Source organism: Lepisosteus platostomus, chromosome 6 (assembly GCF_059453375.1).
Source record: "Lepisosteus platostomus isolate fLepPlt1 chromosome 6, fLepPlt1.hap1, whole genome shotgun sequence".
Lineage (NCBI taxonomy): Eukaryota > Metazoa > Chordata > Actinopteri > Semionotiformes > Lepisosteidae > Lepisosteus > Lepisosteus platostomus.
In genome coordinates, this window is record NC_142616.1 from 13,150,170 (window position 1) to 13,177,161 (window position 26,992).

The 26,992-nt window shown below is 48.6% G+C and overlaps 2 protein-coding genes and 1 pseudogene across 3 annotated transcripts in view; all 3 read left to right on the top strand.

The window, feature by feature from the left end:
* Positions 1–1,779: 1,779 nt before the first annotated feature.
* On the top strand, positions 1,780–13,418 carry LOC148660424 (E3 ubiquitin-protein ligase TRIM39-like). The gene is made up of 8 exons (XM_088637844.1): positions 1,780–1,914; positions 4,069–4,804; positions 4,914–5,491; positions 5,838–5,933; positions 6,671–6,904; positions 7,244–7,391; positions 8,207–8,233; positions 12,373–13,418. The coding sequence occupies exons 2-8, from the start codon at positions 4,762–4,764 to the stop codon at positions 12,915–12,917; spliced, it is 1,671 nt and encodes a 556-aa protein (XP_088493970.1). The 5' UTR covers positions 1,780–1,914; positions 4,069–4,761; the 3' UTR covers positions 12,918–13,418.
* On the top strand, positions 1,845–26,948 carry LOC148660425 (E3 ubiquitin-protein ligase TRIM39-like; annotated as a pseudogene). The gene is made up of 6 exons (XR_015939776.1): positions 1,845–1,914; positions 19,322–19,899; positions 20,204–20,299; positions 20,628–20,861; positions 21,263–21,414; positions 26,107–26,948. The product of XR_015939776.1 is annotated as an E3 ubiquitin-protein ligase TRIM39-like (transcript).
* The window catches only part of LOC148660426 (E3 ubiquitin-protein ligase TRIM39-like), a 46,525-nt gene continuing 37,794 nt past the window's right edge, over positions 18,262–26,992 (top strand). The window contains exon 1 of the mRNA XM_088637796.1: positions 18,262–18,694. The gene's annotated coding sequence lies outside the window, so the exon portion shown is untranslated. The remainder of the gene's footprint in view (positions 18,695–26,992) is intronic.

Sequence of the window (26,992 nt, forward strand, 5' to 3'; positions counted from 1 at the left end):
ACATCACGATCTCCCAACAAGTAATTGCACCCTGGTGCACGCAAATTCCAAAATATATCTCGACTGCGGCTTCAGCAGAGGAATACTGTTATATCGCTCACAGAGTCCGTTTGGGGGTTACGACGCTGCTGCGCTTGGGGTTTGGGGGTTACCTCTTTACAGTACTGACGTGCCTTGGCGGGTGTCAGTTACGAGTTCTGCACAATGAAGAGCGGACGTCTCAGTCCCTGGTCTTCCTCGGTGTCACACTGGCGGCGAGGAAGGAGTCTTCACTCCCACTGCCCCCCCGTTCCTCGCTTGACCTGTTGAGCCTCCAGCGCCCTGGACTTGCTGGCTGGACTCCTTCAGGACTCACTGGGCTGCACCTGAGCTCACAAACGTGCCGGACGCCCGGAACAAAGCGATCCTCGTACACTGCCTGGGGACCAAGGGACAGCACGGCGCGTTGTCCACACTCTCGGCCCGCTGCAACCCTTTAGTAACCCTTTAGTAAGTAAGTAGTAAGTAAACAAGTAACAGAAATGTCCTTGGATACAGAAGTGTGACCAGAACTGGTCTGAGAAAAGACTACACAGTCCTCCTCTTCCTCTTCTGCTCTTCTCTTGACTCTTCTCCCTGGATCTTCTCCCTAACTCCTCCCTCTCTGGACACTTGAGGATTCAATCCAGTTCACTCTGTGTCTCCCACTTCTCTCTGCTCACGTTTCCACTGCATCTCCACTCTTCACTCTCACTCTTCACTGAGCACCAGATCTTCACTGGCTGTCCCAGCTGACCGGGTGCAGCCTGTGTGTGAACAGCTCTCATGTCCCTGACATGGCAGCGCAGGTCTGCTGGCTCCTCTCCCCTCGTGCTGAGAGAGCTCCTGTCTGTGCGGATGGGAGACCAGGGGCCTGTGGACTCAGCCTGTGCTCCCTGTCTCTCTCAGCTGTGGGGAGACGATACGCCGCTGCCTCACTCCTGCAGCAGCAGTGCCTCAGCTCAGTCCTGCTTGAACAGCCCCTCTGCTCCCTGCAGCACACTGGGAGCCTTTCATGGGGCCTGAGAAATGAGCCACCACACAGCCATCTGCCATCTGTTCATCTGAAGTGAACTCATCTTGTCTGTGAGGCTCCTTTCAGGGAGAGAGGAGCTGCCGTCTCACAGTCTGTGGACAAGGAGAGAGGGGCTCCAGGGTGGTATACTGATATGAGTGTTAATATTCTTATTTCCACAGAAATGTCCTTGAACACAGAGCTGTGAGTCACATGACTACAGCACAACCTGCCGCCACAGCCCAGTTTCCCAGAATCCTCTCCTGCACTCCTCTCTGTGTTTCACTGAGAACAGAAAGTGAACATATTCCGTTACTCTCATTAACGGTGTGAAAGGTGAGGTGAACAGATCCTTTTTCAAATCTAGTTATTAAGAGGCCTCAGATACTCAAATATTTCTTTCAGAACAAGAGAGAGAGGAGCTCAGAGCAGCAGGAGCAGGTTGTCCAGTGTGTAAGTATCCTGTCTGTCTCCGAGCAGTTAACAGCACAGTGTGCTGCAGGGTTAGCTGCTGTCCTGTACACTCAGACAGTGAGTCACTAAACAGACGACTTATTGTTGTGAATCATAACCTGATGGTGTCAAATGTTTGAGTTTTCTCCTTTTTTTCAATGTATCGACTCTGACGGCAGACAAACAGATAAAAAAATATATTTCCTGTCTTTCCTGAAGGTTTCTCTTTCACTTTGTGTTTCCTGTAGTTGAACAGCATCTCTCTGTGAGCAACTTCCGTGAAAACTAGAAACATAAAAGTTTTCTCCACGATCTGGACTGTAATTATCATCCTGCCAGGAAAGAGACAGGTGGGTGTGAACCTGCTGTGAGTGTTGCTGTCCAGGACGCTGTGTATTTCTGGACCTTGTACTGCAGGTTGAATTCAGGTCAGTAGTAAGTGCTGCTGGACAGAGCAGTGTCACAGTGTTTAACACTGCAGCCTTCCAGCACTGGAGCCCTGAGCCCAGCTCCTGGGCTCTGTCTGTGTGCAGCTTGTACAGTACTTGTCAGGGATGTCTGAAGGGACGAACTGTGGAATGGCATGAGTGTGAATGTTACGTCCCAGTGTGTGTTCTGTGTGTGTTTTCTGTTATGTCCACACTGCTGACCCTTGATTGTTCTCCCTTCCCCATTGGCCAACCATCACACCACTGTTTCAGTATGATGTCATCATCAATCAGCCCTCAGCCAATCAGAACACATTTTATTCACTATATAACATGGAGGTTTTCAGCAAAGAGAGGCCTTTTGTTTGACTTTGGTCCTGTTTGGTTTTGGTTATCGCTTTGCTTTGCTTCTGGTTATTGCTTCCGCTTCGTTTGTTGGTTTGTTTTGCTTTGTGTGTGTATTTTCGTATAGCTTCGGCTTTGTTGTTTTGTTGGTTTTACGGTAGTATCTTTGTACTTTCGTTTGTTTGTGTGTTCATCCTTGTTTTGCCATTTCCTTGCCCCAGTGTTACATGTTCAAAGTTTGTGTTCTTTTGTACCCTGCTCCTGTTTATTACTCTTGTTTTCCCTTATTTGTCTTCCTGGTTCACTTGTGTTTTTGTGTGAACTTTTGTATATAAGGTTAGTTTAGGTTGTTGGGTGCACTTACACACTTGATTTTGATTTTGTATTTGTACACTAGTTAGTACGGGTGAGTGCCGTTTGTCTTGTAGGGTTTTGGGTAGTCAGTGCAGGTTAGCTAGGGTGTTGAAGACGCCGAAGACCGTGTGTTTCGGGTTTTCTTTTGTAGTCAGGTTAGCTTTCCCTCACTGTCCTAGCCAGCTCCATTTTGTTTGTTTTCTTTTCTTTGGCACCACTCTAGTTCCTTTCCCTTGTTATCACGCTTCCTAGTCCCTCACCAAAACCCCCCTGCTTCCAAAAGAATTATCCTAAATGTTACACCCCTTTACCCCTGGACACTTGGGGTCATAACAGTGAAGAAGACCCTATGCGTAGCGGCGAGACGGGGGTTAGCCGGGCTCAGCTGTTCAGGAGAAGCCGTATAGAAACCTAGGCCCTCAGGTAGCGGACGTGGGGCGACCTGGTGCCAGGCGGGTTTCAGGACATCCGAACCCCAATGCTGAGCGAAGAGCAGAGCAGAAACAGGAAGTAAACAGGCTACACAACAAGACACACCTGAAAGACAAGAATAATCACAGGGACTGGGAACAGGAGAGCAATAGAGCGCCCTCTAGGTGTACTGGGCGTGACAGTATTGTTGCCAATGGGGGAACGAAACTGGTGAAGTGAAGATAAGGAACTGGCTGAGAGGCTGAGTCAGCTTGTAAGAGATTCTCCAGAATCTCCCCGAGCGGCTGGGAGAACTACAGGAACATGAATTCTTTGTTCTCTGGAACAGCTGTAGTGAAAAGAATAATAATCCAGGTACACTTGGTTCAACAAATCTTTCTGATCAATGACAATAGACACACTACAGCACACACAACAAAACAGAGCTGCTGCCCTGTTTCCTCTTCATGAAGACATGAGCACCTGCTGGACTGGAGCCCTGGCCCTGTGTGAGGAGGACTGAGCTGCGGTGTGTCTGACTGGCAGAGGAGGGAAAGGACAGAGGGAATAAAGAGCTCAGGGAGGGAAAGGCTGGACCTGGAGCTGGACTCTCTCTCCTGCAGCTTCAGCTCTGACACTGCAGGCTCCTTCACTACAATAGAGAGCAGAGCTGCTGTGCTGAGGACTGGGACAGGTCTGGACAGCAGGCAGCCTGTTCCTCTGTGCTGGAGGAGTGTGCTGAGGATTTAGGGACGGGAGGAGCTGTTGAAGAGACACTGTAAGTGCTGCTCTTGCAGGAAGTTGTTTGGCGGGAGAATCAACTTTCAGTTTTGTTTCTGATTCAGACTTCAGTTTCCAGAGTGCTGTTCTCCCCAGTTAAAGCTCCCAGTGACCCTCCCAGTCAGTCCAGTCTGGGGTTTCCTGTACTGCAGTATTCTGTCCTGTCAGATGGTCCCTGGGTGTCAAGATTGTAATCCCTCCCCATGAAGGGCGCTCTGGCTCTTTACATTTCAGTTGATTCTGTGCTCCTGCTCCCTGTTCCAGCCCACCTCAAAAGCCAGACGCTCCCTGTGTTCCGGGCTCTGCACTGGATCACGGACACCCGGAGGCCCGCCTGTCTCCGTGTCGCCCTCCATCCGCGGCTCGAGGGCAGAGGCCTCCTATCGGCTCCTGAACCAGCCGAGTCCGGGACCTGGAGCCCTTTTTATCTCTGTCATGTTGTCATTTGGATTTCCTGGTTTTTGGGTGATCGGACTTCGCCCTGGTTTTCCCTACGGACTCCCTCTGGATTGTCGCATGGAGCACGCCCCCCGAGCACCTGAGCACCTTCGTCACGCCCCCCGAGCACCTGAGCACCTTCGTCACGCCCCCCGAGCACCTGAGCACCTTCGTCACGCCCCCCGAGCACCTGAGCACCTTCGTCACGCCCCCCGAGCACCTGAGCACCTTCGTCACGCCCCCCCGAGCACCTGAGCACCTCCGTCACGTCCCCCGAGCACCTGAGCACCTTCGTCACGCCCCCCGAGCACCTGAGCACCTTCGTCACGTCCCCTGAGCACCTGAGCACCTTCGTCACGTCCCCTGAGCACCTGAGCACCTTCGTCACGCCCCCCAGTTCGTCTACCAGCCCAGTTCCTCTTCTCCTCCCCGTGTCTGTTCACTCCCCTCCGGATTCTGCAAAGGGTCCTGAAAAACACATCATAACACTGGGGGCTCAGGGGATTTAGGCTGGCCCAGATGGGAGAGAGAGGAAGTTTTCTTTCTTCTGCTGTGTTGTTTGGTGTGTGACTGGAGTTACTCACCTGTATTACTTTTTGCTGTTTGTGTTGTATTGAGATGGTGCTGATCTTCTCCTCTGATCGTCTCTGTTTCTGCTTCTCTGTGCTCAGGAATGGCCTCACCCAGCAGTGTCCTGTCTGAAGAGCAGTTCCAGTGCTCTATCTGTCTGGACACATTCACCAGCCCAGTGTCCATTCCATGTGGACACAACTACTGTCTGGCCTGTATTGGAGGATACTGGGACAGCAGTGATCTTTGTCAGTGTCCACTGTGTAAGAAGACATTTTACAGAAGACCTGATCTCAGTGTGAACAGAAGCCTGGCAGAAATCACTGAGCAGTTCAAGAGGACCAGAGTCAGCAGTGATGAAGGACTTTGTGCTAAACCTGGAGAAGTGTCCTGTGATTCCTGCACTGGGAGAAAACTCAAGGCTGTGAAATCCTGTCTGGTCTGTTTGGCCTCTTACTGTGAGACTCACATCCAGCCTCACTATCAAGGAGCTGCTTTCAGGAGACACAGACTGATTGAGCCTGTGGAGAGCCTTGAGGACAGGCTGTGTGAGAAGCATGAGAGACTCCTGGAGCTGTTCTGCAGGACTGATCAGACCTGTGTTTGTGTGCTGTGTACTGAGACTGACCACAGGACACACAGCACTGTCCCTTTAGAGCAGGAATGTGGAGTGAAAAAGGTGGGTTTATGGTTATATATTAATTGAAAATTTAAAATTTAAATTAATTTAAAATTATTGTGAATTAAATTAGTATAATCACTAGAATATGGATCAGTGGCTATGATCAATACGTTCAGAAACTGATGGTATCTTAGCACAACTTCCCTGGTGTAAGAGCCTGTTGTCCATCCCAGCATCAGTGTGAGAGTCTGTTGTCCAGCCCAGCATCAGTGTGAGAGTCTGTTGTCCAGCCCAGTGTCAGTGTGAGAGTCTGTTGACCAGTGTCAGTGTGTGACTCTGTAGTGCAGTGTTAGTGCACCAGCAGCAGTGACTTCAGTGTCTCTGTTCCCCTGTTTGTCCACAGACTCAGCTGAGGAAGACTGTGGCAGAGGTACAACAGATGATCCAGGAGAGACTGAAGAAGGTGGAGGAGATCAAACAGGCAGTGGGGCTCAGCAAAGTGAGTCCTGTCAATCCTTCTGAGTGGGGTACTGCAGGGCTCAGTGCTGGGGTCACTGCTCTCTGCACAGAGAGAGGACACTTAGGAAGACTGAGTGCAAACGCTGTTCTATTCCTGTCATGCCCCACACTCTTCCTCACAAACACTGTTGCATTCCCAAACCCACTGTTTCACAATCTCATTCCCAATTGAACCCATCACATTCCCACAGGCACCAGATTCCACAAATTCTCACTCCCGGACCAATTATCCAACCACGTCCCTTTCCCTTCAGTATTTAGAGTTCCCTCACACAGCAACCCTTGCTCACTGTTGAGAAGCCTCCTGCAGAACTCTCTTGTGCGCCTTTCCAAGCCTTTTGATTGATCTCCTGGTACCAAACCTTTGCTCCTGCCTTTTGGATTTCCCTCGTTACCGGACTCATTGCCTCCCTAATTGACCAAGCCCCTGGATTACGTCTTTTGGATTCTGTGGGATTCACGGTTACGCATAAGGATCCTCCTATTCTACCGATCGGTTCCCTGACAGAGAGGACAGTTAGGAAGATAATGAAAAAGTCATTATCCAGTTAACGGATGAGATATTCTGTGACCCAGGAGTGGAGTGACCCAAATAGTGTTTCCCTTCTTTTTTGAACTGAAATGAATAATATACAAGTTATTAATTTGTTCACTCTCACATTTCAATAATATTTTTTTATTCCTGTTAACTCAAGAAGTCTCCTGGTGTCTCCTCAGAGCTCTGCAGAGAGAGAGATTGTGGACAGTGTGCAGGTCTTCACTGCTCTTCAAAACTCCATTGAGAGGAGCCAGGCTGAGCTCATCGAGCTGATTGAGGAGAAGCAGAGAGCAGCAGAGAGGAGGGCTGAAGGGATCATTAAAGAGCTGGAGCAGGAAATCACTGAGCTAAAGAGGAGAAACACTGAGCTGGAGCAGCTCTCCCACACTGAGGACCACATCCACTTCCTACAGGTCAGCACCCACTGTAGAGAGCAGATACAGTGTCTACAGAGAGCAGAGAGTCCTACAGGTCAGCACACACTGTAGAGAGCAGATACAGTATCTACAGAGAGCAGGGAGTACTACAGGTCAGCACACACTGTAGAGAGCAGATACAGTGTCTACAGAGAGCAGAGAGTCCTACAGGTCAGCACACACTGTAGAGAGCAGATACAGTATCTACAGAGAGCAGAGAGAGCTCAATGTGTGACTCTTAGTGATCTATACTGGGCTCTAGGTTTCAGACTCATTGGTGACTTATTGCCTTAGAAGGCTGTGGCCCCCCATGACTCTGAGTCTCTCCTGCTGTAGAGGTTCCCCTCCCTGTGCTCCCCTCCACACCCCAAGGACTGGTCTGACATCACTGTTCACCCTGATCTCTGTCTGGGGGCTATGAGGAGGGCTGTGTGTCAGCTGGAGGACAGACTCATTGAAGAAATGGAGAAAGTACCTGGAGTCAGTGAGTATTACTGTGTGAACAGTAATGAGGTTTATGAGGTTCAAAACACCTGTCAATGGCACTCAATCAATCTACTATGAAGAATCAGGTGTGTCTCTTCTTCTCCATCTGTGTTATGAACAGATGTGTCTCACTGCTGTCTCTGTAGAGACCAGGTGTATGAACAGGTGTGTCTCACTGCTGTCTGTGTAGAGATCAGATGTGTGAACAGGTGTGTCTCACTGCTGTCTGTGTAGAGATCAAGTGTGTGAACAGGTGTGTCTCACTGCTGTCTGTGTAGAGATCAAGTGTGTGAACAGGTGTGTCTCACTGCTGTCTGTGTAGAGATCAGGTGTGTGAAAAGATGTGTCTCACTGCTGTCTGTGTTGAGATCAGGTGTGCAGCAGGGTGATCTTGTGTGTCAGGGGTGTGTTCAGCTGGAGACAGTGCTGTGTGATGCTGCTCCTCCCACAGTGGAGTTTGAACTGCTCTCTGTCCCTGAGCCTCAGCTCTGCCTCAGTGCTTCACAGTCAGAAGCTCTGGAACAGAGAAAGGGCTCAGACTCCTGTGAGGAAGCTGCTCAGTCACTCCTGTCCTTGTCTTTGTACTGGAGGCAGTGGGAGGTGTGGAGCTGGACTGTGTGATAACAAGCTGGATGAGCTGTCAGTGTCTCTTACAGACCCACAGCTCCACTGGCCAGACAACACACTCCTGTGTGTTACTGTCCTGCCTGAGAGATCAGCACAGCACTACAACACGCAACACTGCACACCTGGAGACCAGACTCCAGCAGGAATGTGCTCTCAGCTCTCTAACATCTTTCTCTCTGTTTGCAGAGTTTGAGAGGCTTCGAAAACATGCAGGTGAGTCTGTTGTCACTGACAGGAACTTGTCATTTACAAAGGTCACAGCAGGGTCACAGGGGTCAATACAGGCTCTTACTCTAACAGGGGGAGATGTTGTAACTCCTGCTTTATACACAGCTGATGTGTTTAATGTTGTGAGCAAAGTCCCTCAGATGGGCTTTGTCCTTATCAGGACTGATGAGGAATTGGACCCCAACACTGTGGCACACTGTGGGGACACCAACACTGACCCATGTCTTGGGATCCCCAATACACAGATTGAAGACCCCATCACTGTGTCAGGACTGCAGTTCTCCTTAACATCATTGTGAAACAGAGGATTGTAATCCTGTTAAACCTGTAAACTAGAATCTACACTGACAACTAGGAGCCTGCAGACACACAAGACACTGAACACAACAGCCTGAGACAGGAGCTCGAAATTCACTAACTGTGAGAGACTAAGAGGAGAGGAAGGACTTGTTAAGGGAGGAAGAGGGTGAAATGAGAGCAGAGAAGAGGGAGAGAGACAGGATGTTTGTCCCTCTGCTCCTCCAGATTGAGGTGTGACAGTGAAGCAGCTGGTCCCACTGAAGGACACCCACTGCTCTCCAGTCCACACTGGACACAGGCACACAGCCTCAGGCACTGGAGGATGAGCTCTGGAACAGACACCTTTACACAGAGAGTGGTGGGAGACTGGAACGAGCTGTCTAGAGTGTCTGCCCCAGTCCTTCTGGTGGGCGGCAGTGAGCTGTGTAGCAGGTGTCAGATTGAAGCAGTAACCCATCACTCTGGGGATGTACTGGAGTCTCCCAGTCTTATAGATCCCTAAACACTGGCACACCTCCCTGAAGACAGCTAACTCTGAGCTCCTCCCCTGGTCAGTATCCAGCTCCTCAAGTGAACATGCAGCAGGGAGTGTGGTTTCTCTCAGCACAGCTGAGCTCCTGGCTCAAGTAGAGACGCCATCACTGCTGGTATCTGTGTCTGGGTTGAATGGGCTCTCTGGGTCCAGCTGGGCCAACACTGGAGACTCTGCAAGGACAGCTCTTGCTGTTCAAAAGCACATTGACAGTCTTCACCCCAGAGGGAAGATGCTGCTCTATGTGTGAGAAATATAAGGAGCTCAGCAACGTCAGCAAACTAGGGGTCAAACCAGCAGTAGTAGGATGCCGGTCCAATGAAACTCCTCACATCCTGAACTGACCCAGGGGCTGGCCAGGAGTTTACTGTGGCTCCTCTTCAGGGCCTGAGGAGACCCTTCTGGCTCAGAAGCTCCCAGGAAACCAGTCTCTTGCTGTAGGAGATTCATGTCTTCAGTGAGTCTAGAGACCTGTCCTCCTCATGAGATCCCTGACCTTTCTTCACTTGTCCAGGACCTGGAGAATGAGGGTCATCCAGGCACACCGGGCACTCTGACCTGGGCACGCCACTGAGCTCCCTTCCCATCAGCCGCTCAGAGCTGGCTGGGCAGGGCACAGTCCAGAAGGCTGGAGCGTGTGTTGCCACAGCCCCTGACCTCTGGAGAAGGCAGTCTCTGGCCTGACCTCTGGGCACCTCAACTTGCCGGTAGCTGCTGTACAGGTCCAGAGAGCTGAACCAGCGCTACCCTGAGACATAATCCAGCACCTCGTCAGTGTGGCTCAGGGGACAAGAGTCCTTCTTGGTGACGTTGTTGAGTCCCTGTAATCTGTACAGACCAGCAGTGAAGCGTCCTTCTGCAGGGGGAGATCAGGGCCTGTCAGAGGGCTCGATCTCCCCTGCTGCAGTCAGACCCCGGACTGCTTCCTCTGCCTCGGCTCTCTTGTGGATGGCCAGGCGGGGGGAGGGATGCAGATGGGTCTTGCTTCACCAGTGTCGATGGTGCTCTGAGCTTTGTTTGTACGAGTACAGTCTTCCTCTCTTCCAGCAAACACATCTGCAAACTCTCATAGCAGAGTCCTTGGTTGTCCCTGCTCTGCCTCACTCAGTCCCTCTTTGCTGCGCTGAGAAAGCTCCTCCAGCATTTTGTCTGATTTTGTTGTGGTCTTGAAGGCCGAGCCCCTGTCCTCAGTTTCAGGATGCTGCTCCCTCGCACCGTGGGTCAGTGTCTCCTGGCTCAGGGAGAGTCTCTGGGCTCCCTGCTGTATCTCCATGGTAACTCTGGGCTGCTCTGGAGCTGTTGCACTGGTACCCAGGAGGAGGTGTGGCCCCTCGCTGCTATTAGCTTGAGGGCCACTCGGCATTTCCTGCTGGCACTGCTCTCGAGACGCACGGTTCTGCACAGAGGAGTTCAGTACCAGTGACTCCATCCTCTCACCTGGCCATCCAGGGAAAGCTCTCTTCACTGGTCTGCAGCAGAACTGCCAGGTTCTCTCCTTCTGTAGTCTGTCTGAGCCAGGCGCTGCCTGTAGGAGTTATACTGTACCTGACCATCGTGATCTTCAGCATGAACACACACCTGCAGACTCACACAGCTGAGCCTTGAAGAGCAGGGTCACCAACACATGGCTCAACAAATACAAACAGTGAAAACAGTGAGATCTGGTGGGAAATTAATTATTAGTCCAGCAAACTGATGTCATAACGAGTAAGGAAAGTTATTGAGGTTAAATCATTCTGTGCAGTAATATCCACAGATGTCCTTCCATCAGCTCTTACAGCCATTCCTGCAGACTGCCTTCATCTAGAACTGACACAAATCATCACTTTTAAAAAGATGGAGATTACAGTATTTTTATTTCTTTAACCTTTATATTTGACTACTTAAAATTAAGATCTGTTCCCCCAGTTTCTGAATATCCCTGCTTTCCTTTAAGAAATACAATTGTAGAGTCACATCACAACAAAAAATAACAAATCTGTTCAATTCACACCCAGATGTGACAAAACACATTTACTGTAAGACTCACAGCCTGTTTAAATATTTTTTTATTTTCAGTTCTCTTCACTCCCTGGGATATCTGAAAATACACTGTCGCATACAAAATATTTTACACACAGTTATTAATAGAGATGTACAATAAATTTCATTGTTAATCAATTACTTTTAATAGACATTAAATACATTAATAGACATAAACAGATACAATAAAATTCGTTTTTAAAAAATTACTCTTATCAATAAACACATCAGTTAAGTTCATTATTAATATATGTGGTTTAACTGGCAAGCAATTTTAGTTAAACATTACAATCAATTTCCAAGCGACGGACACATGACTTCCTGCCGTAGTGCCGGTGTTGTTTCCCCTCTATTCTCCTGTGATCCAGAGCTCCGCCTGTCCCACACTGAGCTGTCTCCCCATGTGAAGAGGCGCTGGGAGTCAGTCCTGTACTCCAGTCACCTCTAGAGGGCAGCAGCTCTCACTCTGGGCTCGTTGCAGTGGAGAGCAGGTTCAGCTCGGAGCTGCGGACTGATTTCAGCGGCCAAGTTCGTTGCTCTTGGTCTGAAGTTGGCGCGCTAGTTTAACACAGAGCTGTGTGCTGACCAGGGGCTGAGCTCCAGTTAGTGCGCTGGGTCAGTTCGTTACAACTGACCCACAATGTCTGTTTTTCAGGTTTCCATACGTATTACACTGATTTGTGTGAAACGAACAAGAAAAAAAAGACACACACAAGCTTTGTCTGTTCTCTTTCTGGTTCCCCTGTCTTGTGTAAAGACAACTTCAGCCTTAATTCAGGTGACAGAGTTAAATACACTGACAGACAGCTCTTAACACACACAAACAACAGATCCTTTTTATTACTGTCCTCAGCAGCGCAGGAGGAGACAAGCTTGCATTTACTGCCTGTGTGATTCAGGTCCCTGTTATTGTTAATGAAGTGGCAGCAATTTCTGCTTCTAAGAATTTTGTCTTAATGAGACTTTTACAATCTAACTGATAGAGAGGAACCAGAATAAACATGAAAAGACAGTTTGCTTATTTTGCTTCTTGTGAAATGATGTATCCATCAGTATAGAGATGCCCTCAGCCATGTGATCTGCACACAGGGGATCATCAGGTCTCCTTCAGATTTAAAGACACTTTCTCCCACAGGAGCCAGACTCTCGCAGTGTGAGAGCTCTGCACACGCTCACAGCTCATCTCAGCCGGGCTGGGCCTGTATTTTCACCTGAGAGAGGAGTGAGATACAGATCATTTCATTCTCTCTGTCTGCTCTCTGATCCACAGCTGATGTGACTCTGGACCCCAATACAGCTCATCCCAAACTCATCCTGTCTGAGGATGGGAAACAAGTGAGACATGGAGACACACGACAGGATCTCCCTGACAATCCAGAGAGATTTGATCGTTGTGTCAATGTCCTGGGAAAGGATGGGATCACCTCAGGGAGACACTACTGGGAGGTGGAGGTGGGGGAGAAGACTGACTGGACATTGGGAGTCGTCAGAGAGTCCATCAACAGGAAGGGGAGCATCACACTGAGCCCCCGGTATGGTTACTGGACTGTGTGGCTGAGGAATGGGAATGAGATCGAGGCTTGTGCAGGACCCCCTGTCCTCCTCCCCCTGAGCCAGATGCCCCAGAAGGTGGGGGTGTATGTGGACTATGAGGGGGGACAGGTCTCCTTTTACAATGTGGACAACAGGTCTCATATCTACACCTTCACTGCCCCCTTCACTGAGAAACTCTTTCCATTCTTCGGCCCTGGTCTTCATCAGGGAGGTAAAAACTCAGCCCCACTGATCATCTGTCCTGTCAGTCACACAGACTGAATCAGCACATTGTCTGATTCTCTCTCCTGGAATGTAAATCATTTAGTCTTTTTCATTTGAAATTGTTCTTCTGTTTCTTCAGTGTTGTTTTCTCCACCCACTGCTGGGCATGTCCACATCTGCTCTCAACTCTACTCTTTCAGTCACCAGAAACAACATCACCTGTGGGAGGGGCTCTCTTGGAAAATGAAATTATTACTGGCTTCTGTCAAACTGTTCTACTTTCTACTTTCAGTCCATGTCATTGCTCTATTCTATTTGCTCTGCATTAATCATGTCTTTCAGTAAATCAGTAAAATTGAGTCACAGTTGTTTTCTTTATCTCTCACCTGTAAATTCTCCAGATTCATGGCTGACTAGCTGGGTCACCATCAGACACAGACTAACACGTCAGCTGAATGCCAGTCGCTTTCTACATGATGGACATGGCTGCTTCACTGTCATGGCCTGGACTCAGAACTATTTCTGTATTAAATAAACTCTGTCATTCTGAATATTTGACATTTGGTCTTCGTCTTCATCTTCATCATGATTTAATGTCAGCAGCCATATCACACTGAAACTCACCCTGTCAGCCCCCTGAAGCTCAGCAGGTGTGAGCCTGGTCAGGTCCTGGAGGGGAGACTCCTGGGAGAGGTGTTAGTGGGGCCAGTAGGGGGCGCTCACCCTGCGGTCTGTGTGGGTCCTAATGCCACAGTATAGTGACGGGGACACTAGACTGTAAACAGGCGCCGTCCTTCGAATGAGACGTAAAACCGAGGTCCTGACTCTCTGTGGTCATTAAAAACCTCAGGGTGTTTCTCAAAAAGAGTAGGGGTGTTACCCTAGTGTCCTGGCCAAATTTCCCCCTGTCCTTTACCAATCATGGCCTCCTAATAACCCCCCTCTCTGAACTGGCTTCATCACTCTGCTCTCCTCCCCACTGAGAGCTGGTGTGTGTGAGCAGAGTGGATCATCATCCAGGTGGGGCTGCACACTGGTGGTGGTGGAGGGGATCCCCATTACCTGTAAAGAGTTTTGAGTGGAGTGTCCAGAAAAGCACTGTATAACTCTAAGGAATTATGATGATGATGATGATGATGTAGATTCCTATGTCATGAATGTGCTTGTGATTTCTGTCATCTAACACAATGTTGAGAATCCCAGGCTCTCTCTGTAGGCTGATCAGCTGTCCAGACCCTGTGATTGGAGGAAGACAGTAAACAGCACAAACACTTCTATTCTGTCCACTTTGTAACATTTGTGTCAATTTCAAGGCAGCCTGTCCTGTCCAGGCACTGTAACAGGCGCCTGGTCTGTCTGTCAGTGTCCAGCTGTCTGTGGTCACTTGGCCACCCTACTGGGATGCTTGTTCCAGAAACCTGCTGCTCTCGGTGTTGAGAGAATTGTCCAGCCCTGGTGCTGCAGGTCATGTCTGTCATCTGAGCCCAGTTAACAATGACCTGCAGCTGCTCTTTACTTCCTGAACTGAGTCAGAACAATCAGAACACCAGCAGACACACTGACCAGCCCCTCCAGGACCAGGACTGGACAGCCCTGCTGCAGACACACTGACCCCTCCAGGACCAGGACTGGACAGTCCTCCTTCAGACACACTGACTACTTCTCCAGGACTGGGACTGGACAGCCCTGCTGCAGACACACTGACCCCTCCAGGACCAGGACTGGACAGCCCTGCTGCAGACACACTGACTGACCCCTCCAGGACCAGGACTGGACAGCCCTGCTGTAGACACATTGACTGACCCCTCCAGGACCAGGACTGGACAGCCCTGCTGCAGACACACTGACCAGTTCTGGACTGGGACTGGACAGCCCTGCTGCAGACATACTGACCCCTCCAGGACCAGGACTAGACAGCCCTGCTGCAGACACACTGACCAGTTCTCCAGAACCAGCACTGGACAGTCCTGCTGCAGACACACTGACTGACCCCTCCAGGACCAGGACTGGACAGCCCTGCTGCAGACACTCTGACCAGTTCTGGAGCGGGAGTGGACAGGCTCACAGACACACTGACCAGTTCTGGAGTGGGAGTGGACAGGCTCACAGACACACTGAGCTGCAGGACAGCAGTGCTGTAAAGTGCCTCCTGTTATCAGCCCTCAGTGCTCTTGATAAAGTCATTTCCATGTCACTCAGGTTGTCTGTGAAACAGCAGCTTCAGCAGAGCTGGTAGCTCTAGCAGCTGAGAAACACAATAAACACAAAATATAATATTGTTACAAAGGGGGGACATGAAAATGATGAATAACAGGAATTGACAGAGTGGTTTATTCAACAAGTAAAATAATTGATCATAACCCCCAAGTTGTAAGTGATTTGTCTAGAACTGGGGTTCTTATCCTGGGCGTCCTGACCCCCATGAGGGTCACAAAATAGGCAGCAGAGACAGAATCAACCTAAGGTTAACACACACACTAGAGTGATAAACGGGACACGTCCGCAGATTCAGGGTGTTTACACATCAATGGACAGTAACACAGGTAAACAGTTCGCTGTTGTACACACCTGCAGGGTTCAGACTGTTTCCACCAGCAGGGTGACTCAGTGGACCCAGCGAGGGCACTACATTCATTCCTATCGGTGGGCCGTGACTGTGTTTATATTCATAACACTTTCTTCTTCTGCGCAAGGTAGTCGTGATGAGCCCAGCAGTGGACCGGTTTAATAGGGATAGACTGGAGGAGTGAGAGCTGAAGATAATGTGGAGAAACGCACAGCAGAAAACAGTGAGAAAATCTGACGAGCAGTCCCTAGAGTAGGGATTCACACCGTACGGTTTGTGGCGAAGTGTTGGCTCAGGAAAGCCTCAAGCCCTCCAGACTGCTGCACCACCTGCAGACCAGACACTCAGCCTTGCAGTCTAAACCTGTTGAGTGTTTTGAACGAAAGCTACAGGAGCTGAGAGGCCAACAATCTGCCCTCCAAAGAGCTGTGAACTGTGAGCCAGAAGCCACTTCAGTGTCTTTCCTCATAGCTAACTGGACTGCCCAAACTGGGAAGCCACACGTTAGGTGGGACTTTTTCCCTACTGTGCTCTAAGGAAACGGTTTCAATCCTGTGTGGGAAAGTGCTGCAGAGCAGCTGGCAGTGATACCAGTGTCAATGATACCAGTGTCATTGGTACCAGTGTCATTGATACCAGTGTCAATGATACCAGTGTCATTGGTACCAGTGTCAATGATCCCGTGTCTGACCACATTGGGCGTATGGCAAGAGACGTGGGAGAGCAGGTGATCTCTAGGATAAGATCTAGTGTGTAGTTTTCTTTACAACTTGACAAGACCACTGGTGTCTCTGGAGATGCACACCTGCTTGTTTACACCAGACTTGTTGAAGAGGAAGAATTTAAACAAAGCTTTTAGTAAAGAGCATTTAAAGCGCTTAAAACAAAGTGCTTTTTTTACTACGTGAAATATTTTTAATGTTAAAAAACGGTCGCACTCTCAAAAAGAACTGCTGCTCTAGAATATATTCCAGAACAGTCAGAATAGTCGCTGTCGAGAACAGTTGTTGGAATAGACAGAGACACATGAATTCTTTGTTCTCTGGCACAGCTTCGTTGAAAAAAGCAATAATTCGTGCACACTGGATTGAACAAATATTTATTCATTTAAAATTTTAATTATTTTTAGTTTAAATCATCTCTCTGCAAATCTGGATCATAATAAATGATACCGAGGTATATACTGTATGACCCAAGAAACCCAAGATCCCCAGAAACACAGAACAGCTCGCTCTCTCTCTCTCTCTCTCTCTCTCTCTCTCTCTCTCTCTCTCTCTCTCTCTCTCTCTCTCTCTCTCTCTCTCTCTCTCTCTCTCTCTCTCTCTCTCTCTCTCTCTCTCTCTCTCTCTCTCCCTCTCTCTCGCAGGGTTCAGATTCTGAGCTCCAGTCAGGTTTGGTCTGGATGATCATGAAGTCGGGGCTCTCGCCTGGCGTGAGATCAAGTCCCAACTCCTCTGGACTCCTCTCTCTCTCTCGTGGTCTGACCTTCTTTCTCTTCTGTGAATTTACAAACTTAATATTTCAATCAAAACCTGAATCCACAAGCTGAGGACGTCTAAGAAAAGCTGCAGTAAGTGTCAGCAATGTCTGTAGAGAAGTGCCTGTGATGCTGTAAGCTGATTGAATAAGTATTCAGACAAGTGAACTCAATATTTGTATCTTGGGCACCACTGGGCCACTCCAGGCCTCTGTCTTATTATGAAGCCCCTCCAGTGGAGCTCTGGCCTTGTGCTTTGGCTCAGTGTGCTGCTGAAGTGTGAGTTCAGCTTCAGCCTCAAGTCTTTAGGAGACAGAAACTGACTTCAGTCCCATATTTTTGTGTTCTTTGCTCCGTCTGGTTTTCCTCCAATCCCACACATTCAGACCAACAGGTTCCAGTCTGGTCTGATCCCACAGCAGCCTTCTCCCCTGCCTGCAGGCTCAGGGAGCTGCTGGGCTGCAGGCTGCCTGCAGGGGCTGGATGTGTCCTGTTGTCTTCAGGATCCCCTCCTGTATCCCTCTCCTCACTCACTGGTGTCAGAAAAGACTGCACAGTCCTCCTCTTCCTCTTCTGCTCTTCTCTTGACTCTTCTCCCCAACTCTTCCCTCTCTGGACACTTGAGGATTCAATCCAGTTCACTCTGTGTCTCCCACTTCTCTCTCCTCACGTTTCCACTGCATCTCCACTCTTCACTCTCACTCTTCACTGAGCACCAGATCTTCACTGGCTGTCCCAGCGGACCGGGTGCAGCCTGTGTGTGAACAGCTCTCATGTCCCTGACATGGCAGCGCAGGTCTGCTGGCTCCTCTCCCCTCGTGCTGAGAGAGCTCCTGTCTGTGCGGATGGGAGACCAGGGGCCTGTGGACTCAGCCTGTGCTCCCTGTCTCTCTCAGCTGTGGGGAGACGATACGCCGCTGCCTCACTCCTGCAGCAGCAGTGCCTCAGCTCAGTCCTGCTTGAACAGCCCCTCTGCTCCCTGCAGCACACTGGGAGCCTTTCATGGGGCCTGAGAAATGAGCCACCACACAGCCATCTGCCCAGAATCGAAGCTGTATCTCCTCAAGCAGCCCTGGAGTTCGGACTCCCACAGGCCTGGAAGACAGACCAGCCCTCTAGCAGAAACACTCCTGTTCCTTCCTGCTGGAGCCGAGATGGAGACAGAAACCTTTGCTCTTCCCAGTGGATGAATCAGCCCAGAGGAGCAGGGTATCCTGACAGCTCCTCTCCCTCACTTCAAATCCCTCTTCATCACAGAGCAGAAGACTCACTCGGATCAGATGGGCCTCATTCAGCAGGTGTCCCCATGAGCAGGCAGTAATATTGTCTCATGGTCACACACAGGCCCAACAGGAGCCCCTCTCACTGTCTCACAGGCAGCTGAGCTGAAGTGAACTCATCTTGTCTGTGAGGCTCCTTTCAGGGAGAGAGGAGCTGCCGTCTCACAGTCTGTGGACAAGGAGAGAGGGGCTCCAGGGTGGTATACTGATATGAGTGTTAATATTCTTATCTCCACAGAAATGTCCTTGAACACAGAGCTGTGAGTCACATGACTACAGCACAACCTGCCGCCACAGCCCAGTTTCCCAGAATCTTCTCCTGCACTCCTCTCTGTGTTTCACTGAGAACAGAAAGTGAAAATATTTCATTACTCTGGTAAACAGGGTGTGAGAGGTGAGGTGAACAGATCGTTTTTCAAACCTAGTTATTAAGAGGCCTCAGATACTCAAATATTTCTTTCAGAACAAGAGAGAGAGGAGCTCAGAGCAGCAGGAGCAGGTTGTCCAGTGTGTAAGTATCCTGTCTGTCTCCGAGCAGTTAACAGCACAGTGTGCTGCAGGGTTAGCTGCTGTCCTGTACACTCAGACAGTTAGTCACTAAACAGACGACTTATTGTTGTGAATCATAATCTGATGGTGTCAAATGTTTGAGTTTTCTCCTTTTTTTGTGAGGAAGGGCTGTTTTATACCTCTGGTCACATGGCCTGTGTGGCCCTGCTTTGTGTAACGTGATGGTGTATTTGTTGTAAATGTTTATGTATGTGTTTTGTGTTTAATGTGTTATCTGTTGTGGATCCACAGACTTGTCTGGTCTTATTATGCTGTGTTCGGTTCAGAACTGCAGCCTCACCCTGTTAAATAAGGTTCACCTGGGGGCTCAGAGTATATCTCCTGGAGTAGAGGGGGAACAAGGAGAGATTTGTTTGTTCTGTTGGTTCTGTTGTATTTTGTGGTGTGTTACTGGAGTAGTTACCCTCCTCTATTGATTTTCTTTAAAATTGAACTGAAAAATTGAACTAGTTCAACATTATATTTTGGTGTCCTGCCTCTCCAGATCAGCTCTGTGCTGTTTGTGTTGTATTGAGATGGTGCTGATCTTCTCCTCTGATCGTCTCTGTTTCTGCTTCTCTGTGCTCAGGAATGGCCTCACCCAGCAGTGTCCTGTCTGAAGAGCAGTTCCTGTGCTCTATCTGTCTGGACACATTCACCAGCCCAGTGTCCACTCCATGTGGACACAGCTTCTGTCTGGCCTGTATTGGAGGATACTGGGACAGCAGTGATGTGTGTCAGTGCCCACTGTGCAAGGAGACATTTTACAGAACACCTGATCTCCGTGTGAACAGAAGTCTGGCAGAAATCACTGAGCAGTTCAAGAAGACCAGAGTCAGCAGTGATGAAGGACTTTGTGCTAAACCAGGAGAAGTGTCCTGTGATTCCTGCACTGGGAGAAAACTCAAGGCTGTGAAATCCTGTCTGGTCTGTCTGGCCTCTTACTGTGAGACTCACATCCAGCCTCACTATCAAGGAGCTGCTTTCAGGAGACACAGACTGATTGAGCCTGTGAAGAGCCTTGAGGACAGGCTGTGTGAGAAGCATGAGAGACTCCTGGAGCTGTTCTGCAGGACTGACCAGACCTGTGTTTGTCAGTTCTGCACTGAATCAGACCACAGGACACACAACATTGTCCCTTTAGAGCAGGAATGCAGAAAGAAAAAGGTGGGTTTAGAACTGAATATTTTATGTAAAACTTTCACGTAGTAGATTTATCACTAGAGTATTGATCAGGAGGTGTGATGTTACTTCATGAACTGATATTCCTTTAGCAAAGCTGTAGTGTATACCTAGCAATCAAAAATAGCATCTTCAAAGGAACAGACTCAGTGTAGTGGTCTGGACAGTGATACATGAACATGAATGATTTAGCAAATAGTTTCAGTTGTGGTTTTACTTGAATTTCAGTCCAGTGTTTGAGTACCAACAGTAGTGAATTCAGTGTCTCTGCTCCCCTGTTTGTCTACAGACTCGGCTGAAGAAGACTGGGGCAGAGGTACAACAGATGATCCAGGAGAGACTGAAGAAGGTGGAGGAGATCAAACAGGCAGTGGAGCTCAGCAAAGTGAGTCCTGTCAATCCTTCTGAATGGGGTACTGCAGGGCTCAGTGCTGGGGTCACTGCTCTCTGCACAGAGAGAGGACACTTAAGAAGACTGAGGAAGATAAAAAGAAAGAGGAAGAAAAATTGAATCTAGTTAAAGGACAAGATATGCTGTGTATCACCCAGGTTTGAGGAGATTACAGGGGTGTGTGGCGTGTATCTCTTCCTAAATGTAAAGCACTTTTGGAATGAGAAGATTTATATACATGCAATTGATTTATTAATCATCACATTTCAGTGTTATTTTACTCCTTCCGGTTACCTCATGAAGTCTCCTGGTGTCTCCTCAGAGCTCTGCAGAAAGAGAGATTGTGGACAGTGTGCAGGTCTTCACTGCTCTCCAGGTCTCCATTGACAGAAGCTTGGCTGAGCTCATCAAGCTGATTGAGGAGAAGCAGAGAGCAGCAGAGAGGAGGGCTGAAGGGATCATTAAAGAGCTGGAGCAGGAAATCACTGAGCTCAAGAGGAGAAACACTGAGCTGGAGCAGCTCTCCCACACTGAGGACCACATCCACTTCCTACAGGTCAGCACCCACTGTAGAGAGCAGATACAGTATCTACAGAGAGCAGAGAGTCCTACAGGTCAGCACACACTGTAGAGAGCAGATACAGTATCTACAGAGAGCAGAGAGTCCTACAGGTCAGCACACACTGTAGAGAGCAGATACAGTATCTACAGAGAGCAGAGAGTCCTACAGGTCAGCACACACTGTAGAGAGCAGATACAGTATCTACAGAGAGCAGAGAGTCCTACAGGTCAGCACACACTGTAGAGAGCAGATACAGTATCTACAGAGAGCAGAGAGAGCTCACTGTGTGACTCTTAGTGATCTATACTGGGCTCTAGGTTTCAGACTCAGAGGTAACTTATTGCCTTGGAAGGCTGTGACCCCCCATGACTCTCTCCTGCTCTCTGCCTCTGTAGAGTTTCCCCTCCCTGTGCTCCCCTCCACACCCCAGGGACTGGTCTGACATCACTGTTCACCCTGATCTCTGTCTGGGGGCTCTGAGCAAGGCTGTGTGTCAGCTGGAGGACAGACTCATTGAAGAAATGGAGAAAGTGCCTGGAGTCAGTGAGTATTACTGTTTGAACACAGCTTGTCTATGAGGTTCTAAACACCTGTCAATGGCACTCAATCAATCTACTATAAAGAAACTGTGTGTCTCTTCTGCTGTGTTATGAACAGGACTGTCTTCAATGCTGTCTGTGTTGAGATCAGGTGTGTGAACAGTGTGTCTTCACTGCTCTCTGTGTTGAGATCAGGACTGTGAACAGTGTGTCTTCACTGCTGTCTGTGTTGAGATCAGGTGTGCAGCAGGGTGATCTTGTGTGTCAGGGGTGTGTTCAGCTGGAGAAAGTACTGTGTGATGCTGCTCCTCCCACAGGGGAGTTTGAACTGCTCTCTGTCCCTGAGCCTCAGCTCTGCCTCAGTGCTTCAGTCAGAAGCTCTGGAACAGAGAAAGGGCTCAGACTCCTGTGAGGAGGCTGCTCAGTCACTCCTGTCCTTGTCTTTGTACTGGAGGCAGTGGGAGGTGTGGAGCTGGACTGTGTGATAACAACCTAGATGAGCTGTCAGTGTCTCTTACAGACCCACAGCTCCACTGGCCAGACAACACACTCCTGTGTGTTACTGTCCTGCCTGAGAGATCAGCACAGCACTACAACACACAACACTGCACACCTGGAGACTAGACTCCAGCAGGAATGTGCTCTCAGCTCTCTAACATCTTTCTCTCTGTTTCCAGAGTTTGAGAGGCTTCGCAAACATGCAGGTGAGTCTGTTGTCACTGACAGGAACTTGTCATTTACAAAGGTCACAGCAGGGTCACAGGCCGGTTCAATGAAACTCCTTACAGTACATCCTTAACTGACCGGGGGGCTGGCCAGGAGTTTAGTGTTTCTCCTCTTCAGGGGCTGTGGAGACCCTTCTGGCTCAGAAGCTCCCAGGAAACGAGTCTCTTGCTGTAGGAGATTCATGTCTTCAGGGAGTCTTGAGACCTGTCCTCCTCATGAGGTCCCTGACCTTTCTTCACTTGTCCAGGACCTGGAGAATGAGGGTCATCCAGGCACACCGGGCACTCTGACCTGGGCACGCCACTGAGCTCCCTTCCCATCAGCCGCTCAGAGCTGGCTGGGCAGGGCACAGTCCAGAAGGCTGGAGCGTGTGTTGCCACAGCCCCTGACCTCTGGAGAAGGCAGTCTCTGGCCTGACCTCTGGGGACCTCAACTTGCCGGTAGCTGCTGTACAGGTCCAGAGAGCTGAACCAGCGCTACCCTGAGACATAATCCAGCACCTCGTCAGTGTGGCTCAGGGGACAAGAGTCCTTCTTGGTGACGTTGTTGAGTCCCTGTAGTCTGTACAGACCAGCAGTGAAGCGTCCTTCTGCAGGGGGAGATCAGGGCCTGTCAGAGGGCTCGATCTCCCCTGCTGCAGTCAGACCCCGGACTGCTTCCTCTGCCTCGGCTCTCTTGTGGATGGCCAGGCGGGGGGAGGGATGCAGATGGGTCTTGCTTCACCAGTGTCGATGGTGCACTGAGCTTCGTTTGTACGAGTACAGTCTTCCTTTCTTCCAGCAAACACATCTGCAAACTCTCATAGCAGAGTCCTTGGTTGTCCCTGCTCTGCCTCACTCAGTCCCTCTTTTCTGTGCTGAGAAAACTCCTCCACCATTTTGTCTGATTTTGTTGTGGTTTTGAAGGCCGAGCCCCTGTCCTCAGTTTCAGGACGCTGCTCCCTCGCACCGTGGGTCAGTGTCTCCTGGCTCAGGGGGAGACTCTGGGCTCCCTGCTGTATCTCCATGGTAACTCTGGGCTGCTCTGGAGCTGTTGCACTGGTACCCAGGAGGAGGTGTGGCCCCTCGCTGCTATTAGCTTGAGGGCCACTCGGCATTTCCAGCTGGCACTGCTCTCGAGACGCACGGTTCTGCACAGAGGAGTTCAGTACCAGTGACTCCATCCTCTCACCTGGCCATCCAGGGAAAGCTCTCTTCACTGGTCTGCAGCAGAACTGCCAGGTTCTCTCCTTCTGTAGTCTGTCTGAGCCAGGCGCTGCCTGTAGGAGTTATACTGTACCTGACCATCGTGATCTTCAGCATGAACACACACCTGCAGACTCACACAGCTGAGCCTTGAAGAGCAGGATCACCAACACATGGCTCAACAAATACAAACAGTGAAAACAGTGAGATCTGGTGGGAAATTAATTATTAGTCCAGCAAACTGATGTCGAAACGAGTAAGGAAAGTTATTGAGGTTAAAGCATTCTGTGCAGTAATATCCACAGATGTCCTTCCATCAGCTCTTACAGCCATTCCTGCAGACTGCCTTCATCTAGAACTGACACAAATCATCACTTTTAAAAAGATGGTGATTACAGTATTTTTATTTCTTTAACCTTTATATTTGACTACATAACTTTAATATCTGTTCCCCCAGTTTCTGAATATTCCTGCTTTCCCTTAAGAAATACAATTGTAGAGTCTCATCACAACAAAAAAATCACAAATCTGTTCAATTCACACCAGAATGTGACAAAACACACAACCTATTTAAATATTTTTTATTTTTAGTTCTCTCTTCTCCCTGGAATATCTGAAAATTCACTATTGCATACAAAATACTTTACATACAGCTACTAATAAAGATATCCAAAAAAAATCAGTTTTAATAAATTACTTTTATGAATAAACATTAACAAACTTCATTGTTTATCAATGTTGTTTAACTGGAAAGCAATTTTAGTTAAACATTAAAATACTTTTCCAAGTGACGGACACATAACTTCCTGCCGTAGTGCCGGTGTTGTTTCCCCTCTATTCTCCTGTGATCCAGAGCTCCGCCTGTCCCACACTGAGCTGTCTCCCCATGTGAAGAGGCGCTGGGAGTCAGTCCTGTACTCCAGTCACCTCTAGAGGGCAGCATCTCTCACTCTGGGCTCGTTGCAGTGGAGAGCAGGTTCAGCTCGGAGCTGCGGACTGATTTCAGCGGCCAAGTTCGTTGCTCTTGGTCTGAAGTTGGCGCACTAGTTTAACACGGAGCTGTGTGCTGACCAGGGGCTGAGCTCCAGTTAGTGCGCTGTGTCAGTTCGTTACAACTGACCCACAATGTCTGTTTTTCAGGTTTCCATACGTATTACACTGATTTGTGTGTAACGAACAAGAAAAAAAAGACACACACAAGCTTTGTCTGTTCTCTCTCGGGTTCCCCTGTCTTGTGTAAAGACAACTTCAGCCTTAATTCAGGTGACAGAGTTAAATACACTGACAGACAGCTCTTAACACACACAAACAACAGATCCTTTTTATTACTGTCCTCAGCAGCGCAGGAGGACACAAGCTTGCAGTTACTGCCTGTGTGACTCAGGGCCCTGTTATTGTTAATGAAGTGGCAGCAATTTCAGCTTCTAAGAATTTTGTCTTAACGAGACTTTTACAATCTAACTGATAGAGAGGAACCAGAATAACCATGAAAAGACAGTCTGATCATTTTTCTTCTTGTGAAATAATGTATCCATCAGTATAGAGATGCCCTCAGCCGTGTGATCTGCACACAGTGGATCATCAGGTCTCCTTCAGATTTAAAGACACTTTCTCCCACAGGAGCCAGACTCTCGCAGTGTGAGAGCTCTGCACACGCTCACAGCTCATCTCAGCCGGGCTGGGCCTGTCTGTCCTGACCAACCCAGGAGAGCCCATTTCCACAGGTCCGCCTGCCCAGTCTCTCCAGTCATATCAGAACACATCCAGAGCATCTGGACCGGTCCTGTCCACACTGTCATGTCCACTATACGCTGGCCACACAATCCTGACACTTTCTGAAGTGTTTTCTTTATTTTTACCTGCTGCACACAAACAAGCGCCAGTGACTGCAGACGAGTTCAACCCAAACCAGTGATGTGAACCTGTGACTGCAGGCATCACGTGCAAACTGTACCAGAACAGTGGAGAAGAGGACAACGGGTTTTGTGTAATTAATTAATTAATCAATCTACTCTGTCACAGTTTCTAACTAAATATTTACTGGCAAGGTATGTTCAGATCACAGAGTTTTTTAGGTGAGGGTGGAAATACGTCAGTCCTACTTAATCTGGTTCATTTCATAGCCAGCAGGTTGTGAAGAAAGAAAATATAAAAATATAAAAGACGCTATTCTCATCAGATAGCAATGAGCACTAATATATCAAAGTAGAGGGATAAAAATCACCTTACCTATTTAAACATTGTAGAAAAAGTCCATTTCTTGTTTGCAAAAGGGCCTAATAAACCTCATGCAGGTAGATCATTCATCAGAGAGGAATATATTCCAAATGTTCTGAATTCTGAAATATTTATTGCTGGTACTGTTTGTGTGTATGTGTCTGTGTCTGTGTGTCCAAGCATTGTGCAGCACTGGTTGTTGTGGGAGATAGGAGTTTGATGTGCTGGTGTGAGAAGAAACTAGTGTTTTACAACAGTGTTTACTGAGCTTGTGTTTTTTTGTTGTTATTTTATATTTTTCCTTTGGGGAAGGAACACACCTGAGGTGGTTGGTTGATAGAATAACCCTCAGCAAACCAAGCCAGAGTTTCTTAATTTTGTTTTTATGCCTTGCCATTGTGAGTGCGTTTGCTGGGAAATACATGACTCCTGGGCCTACACTACACACATTCAGTAAGAGTTTTATCTCTGTGCAGACTGAACAGAACTGTAGTTTACTGCAGTGAGCTTTCTGCTGGTGTGAATCCTGATACACACTCTAGACACCTGCATCTGTACTTTCATCTGAGAGAGGAGTGAGATACAGATCATTTCATCCTGTCTGTCTGCTCTCTGATCCACAGCTGATGTGACTCTGGACCCCAATACAGCTCATCCCAGTCTCATCCTGTCTGAGGATGGGAAACAAGTGAGAGATGGAGACACATGGCAGTATCTCCCTGACAATCCACAAAGATTTGATTATGTTGTCAGTGTCCTGGGAAAGGATGGGATCACCTCAGGGAGACACTACTGGGAGGTGAAGGTGGGGGAGAAGAGTGGTTGGGATTTAGGAGTCGCCAGTGAGTCCATCAACAGGAAGGGGCAGAACACATACACCAGCCAGGATGGTTACTGGGTTCTTTATCTAAGGAATGGGAACAGGTATGAGGCTAATTCAGTCCTCCTCCCCCTGAGCCAGAAGCCCCAGAAGGTGGGGGTGTATGTGGACTATGAGGGGGGACAGGTCTCCTTTTACAATGTGGACAACAGGTCTCATATCTACACCTTCACTGCCTCCTTCACTGAGAAACTCTTCCCATACCTCAGCCCCTATAACAATAGTAGAGGTACAAACTCAGCCCCACTGATCATCTGTCCTGTCAGTCACACAGACTGAATCAGCACATTTTCTGTGACAGGAGCTTTCTGGGAAAATAAATCATTTAGTTCAACTCTTGCATAGATCAAATTGTTCTCCTTTGTCTTCTTGTTTCTCTTTTATTTCCTTTTAATTGAGATTTATAATTTCTTTCACCTTTTTTTAAAGATGTTTATAAAATCCCAAAACTGATTTTGCTGTTTTTGTATTGCCCAATCGAATACTATGAAGTGTTTGTGATTCAGTATAATAAAATACATCATTTTGTCAACAACTTTACTTCTCATTTATTTTCTGCTTTTAACCCTGAAAAAGAGA

What these genes read in the sequence shown, in the direction of transcription:
- LOC148660424 (XM_088637844.1), top strand. Translation starts at nt 4,762, where the DNA reads ATGGGAGAGAGAGGAAGTTTTCTTTCTTCTGCTGTGTTGTTTG. An exon ending in AGGAATGTGGAGTGAAAAAG is followed by an intron (nt 5,492 to 5,837) that starts GTGGGTTTATGG and finishes GTTTGTCCACAG; the next exon opens with ACTCAGCTGAGGAAGACTGT. An exon ending in GAGGCTTCGAAAACATGCAG is followed by an intron (nt 8,234 to 12,372) that starts GTGAGTCTGTTG and finishes TCTGATCCACAG; the next exon opens with CTGATGTGACTCTGGACCCC.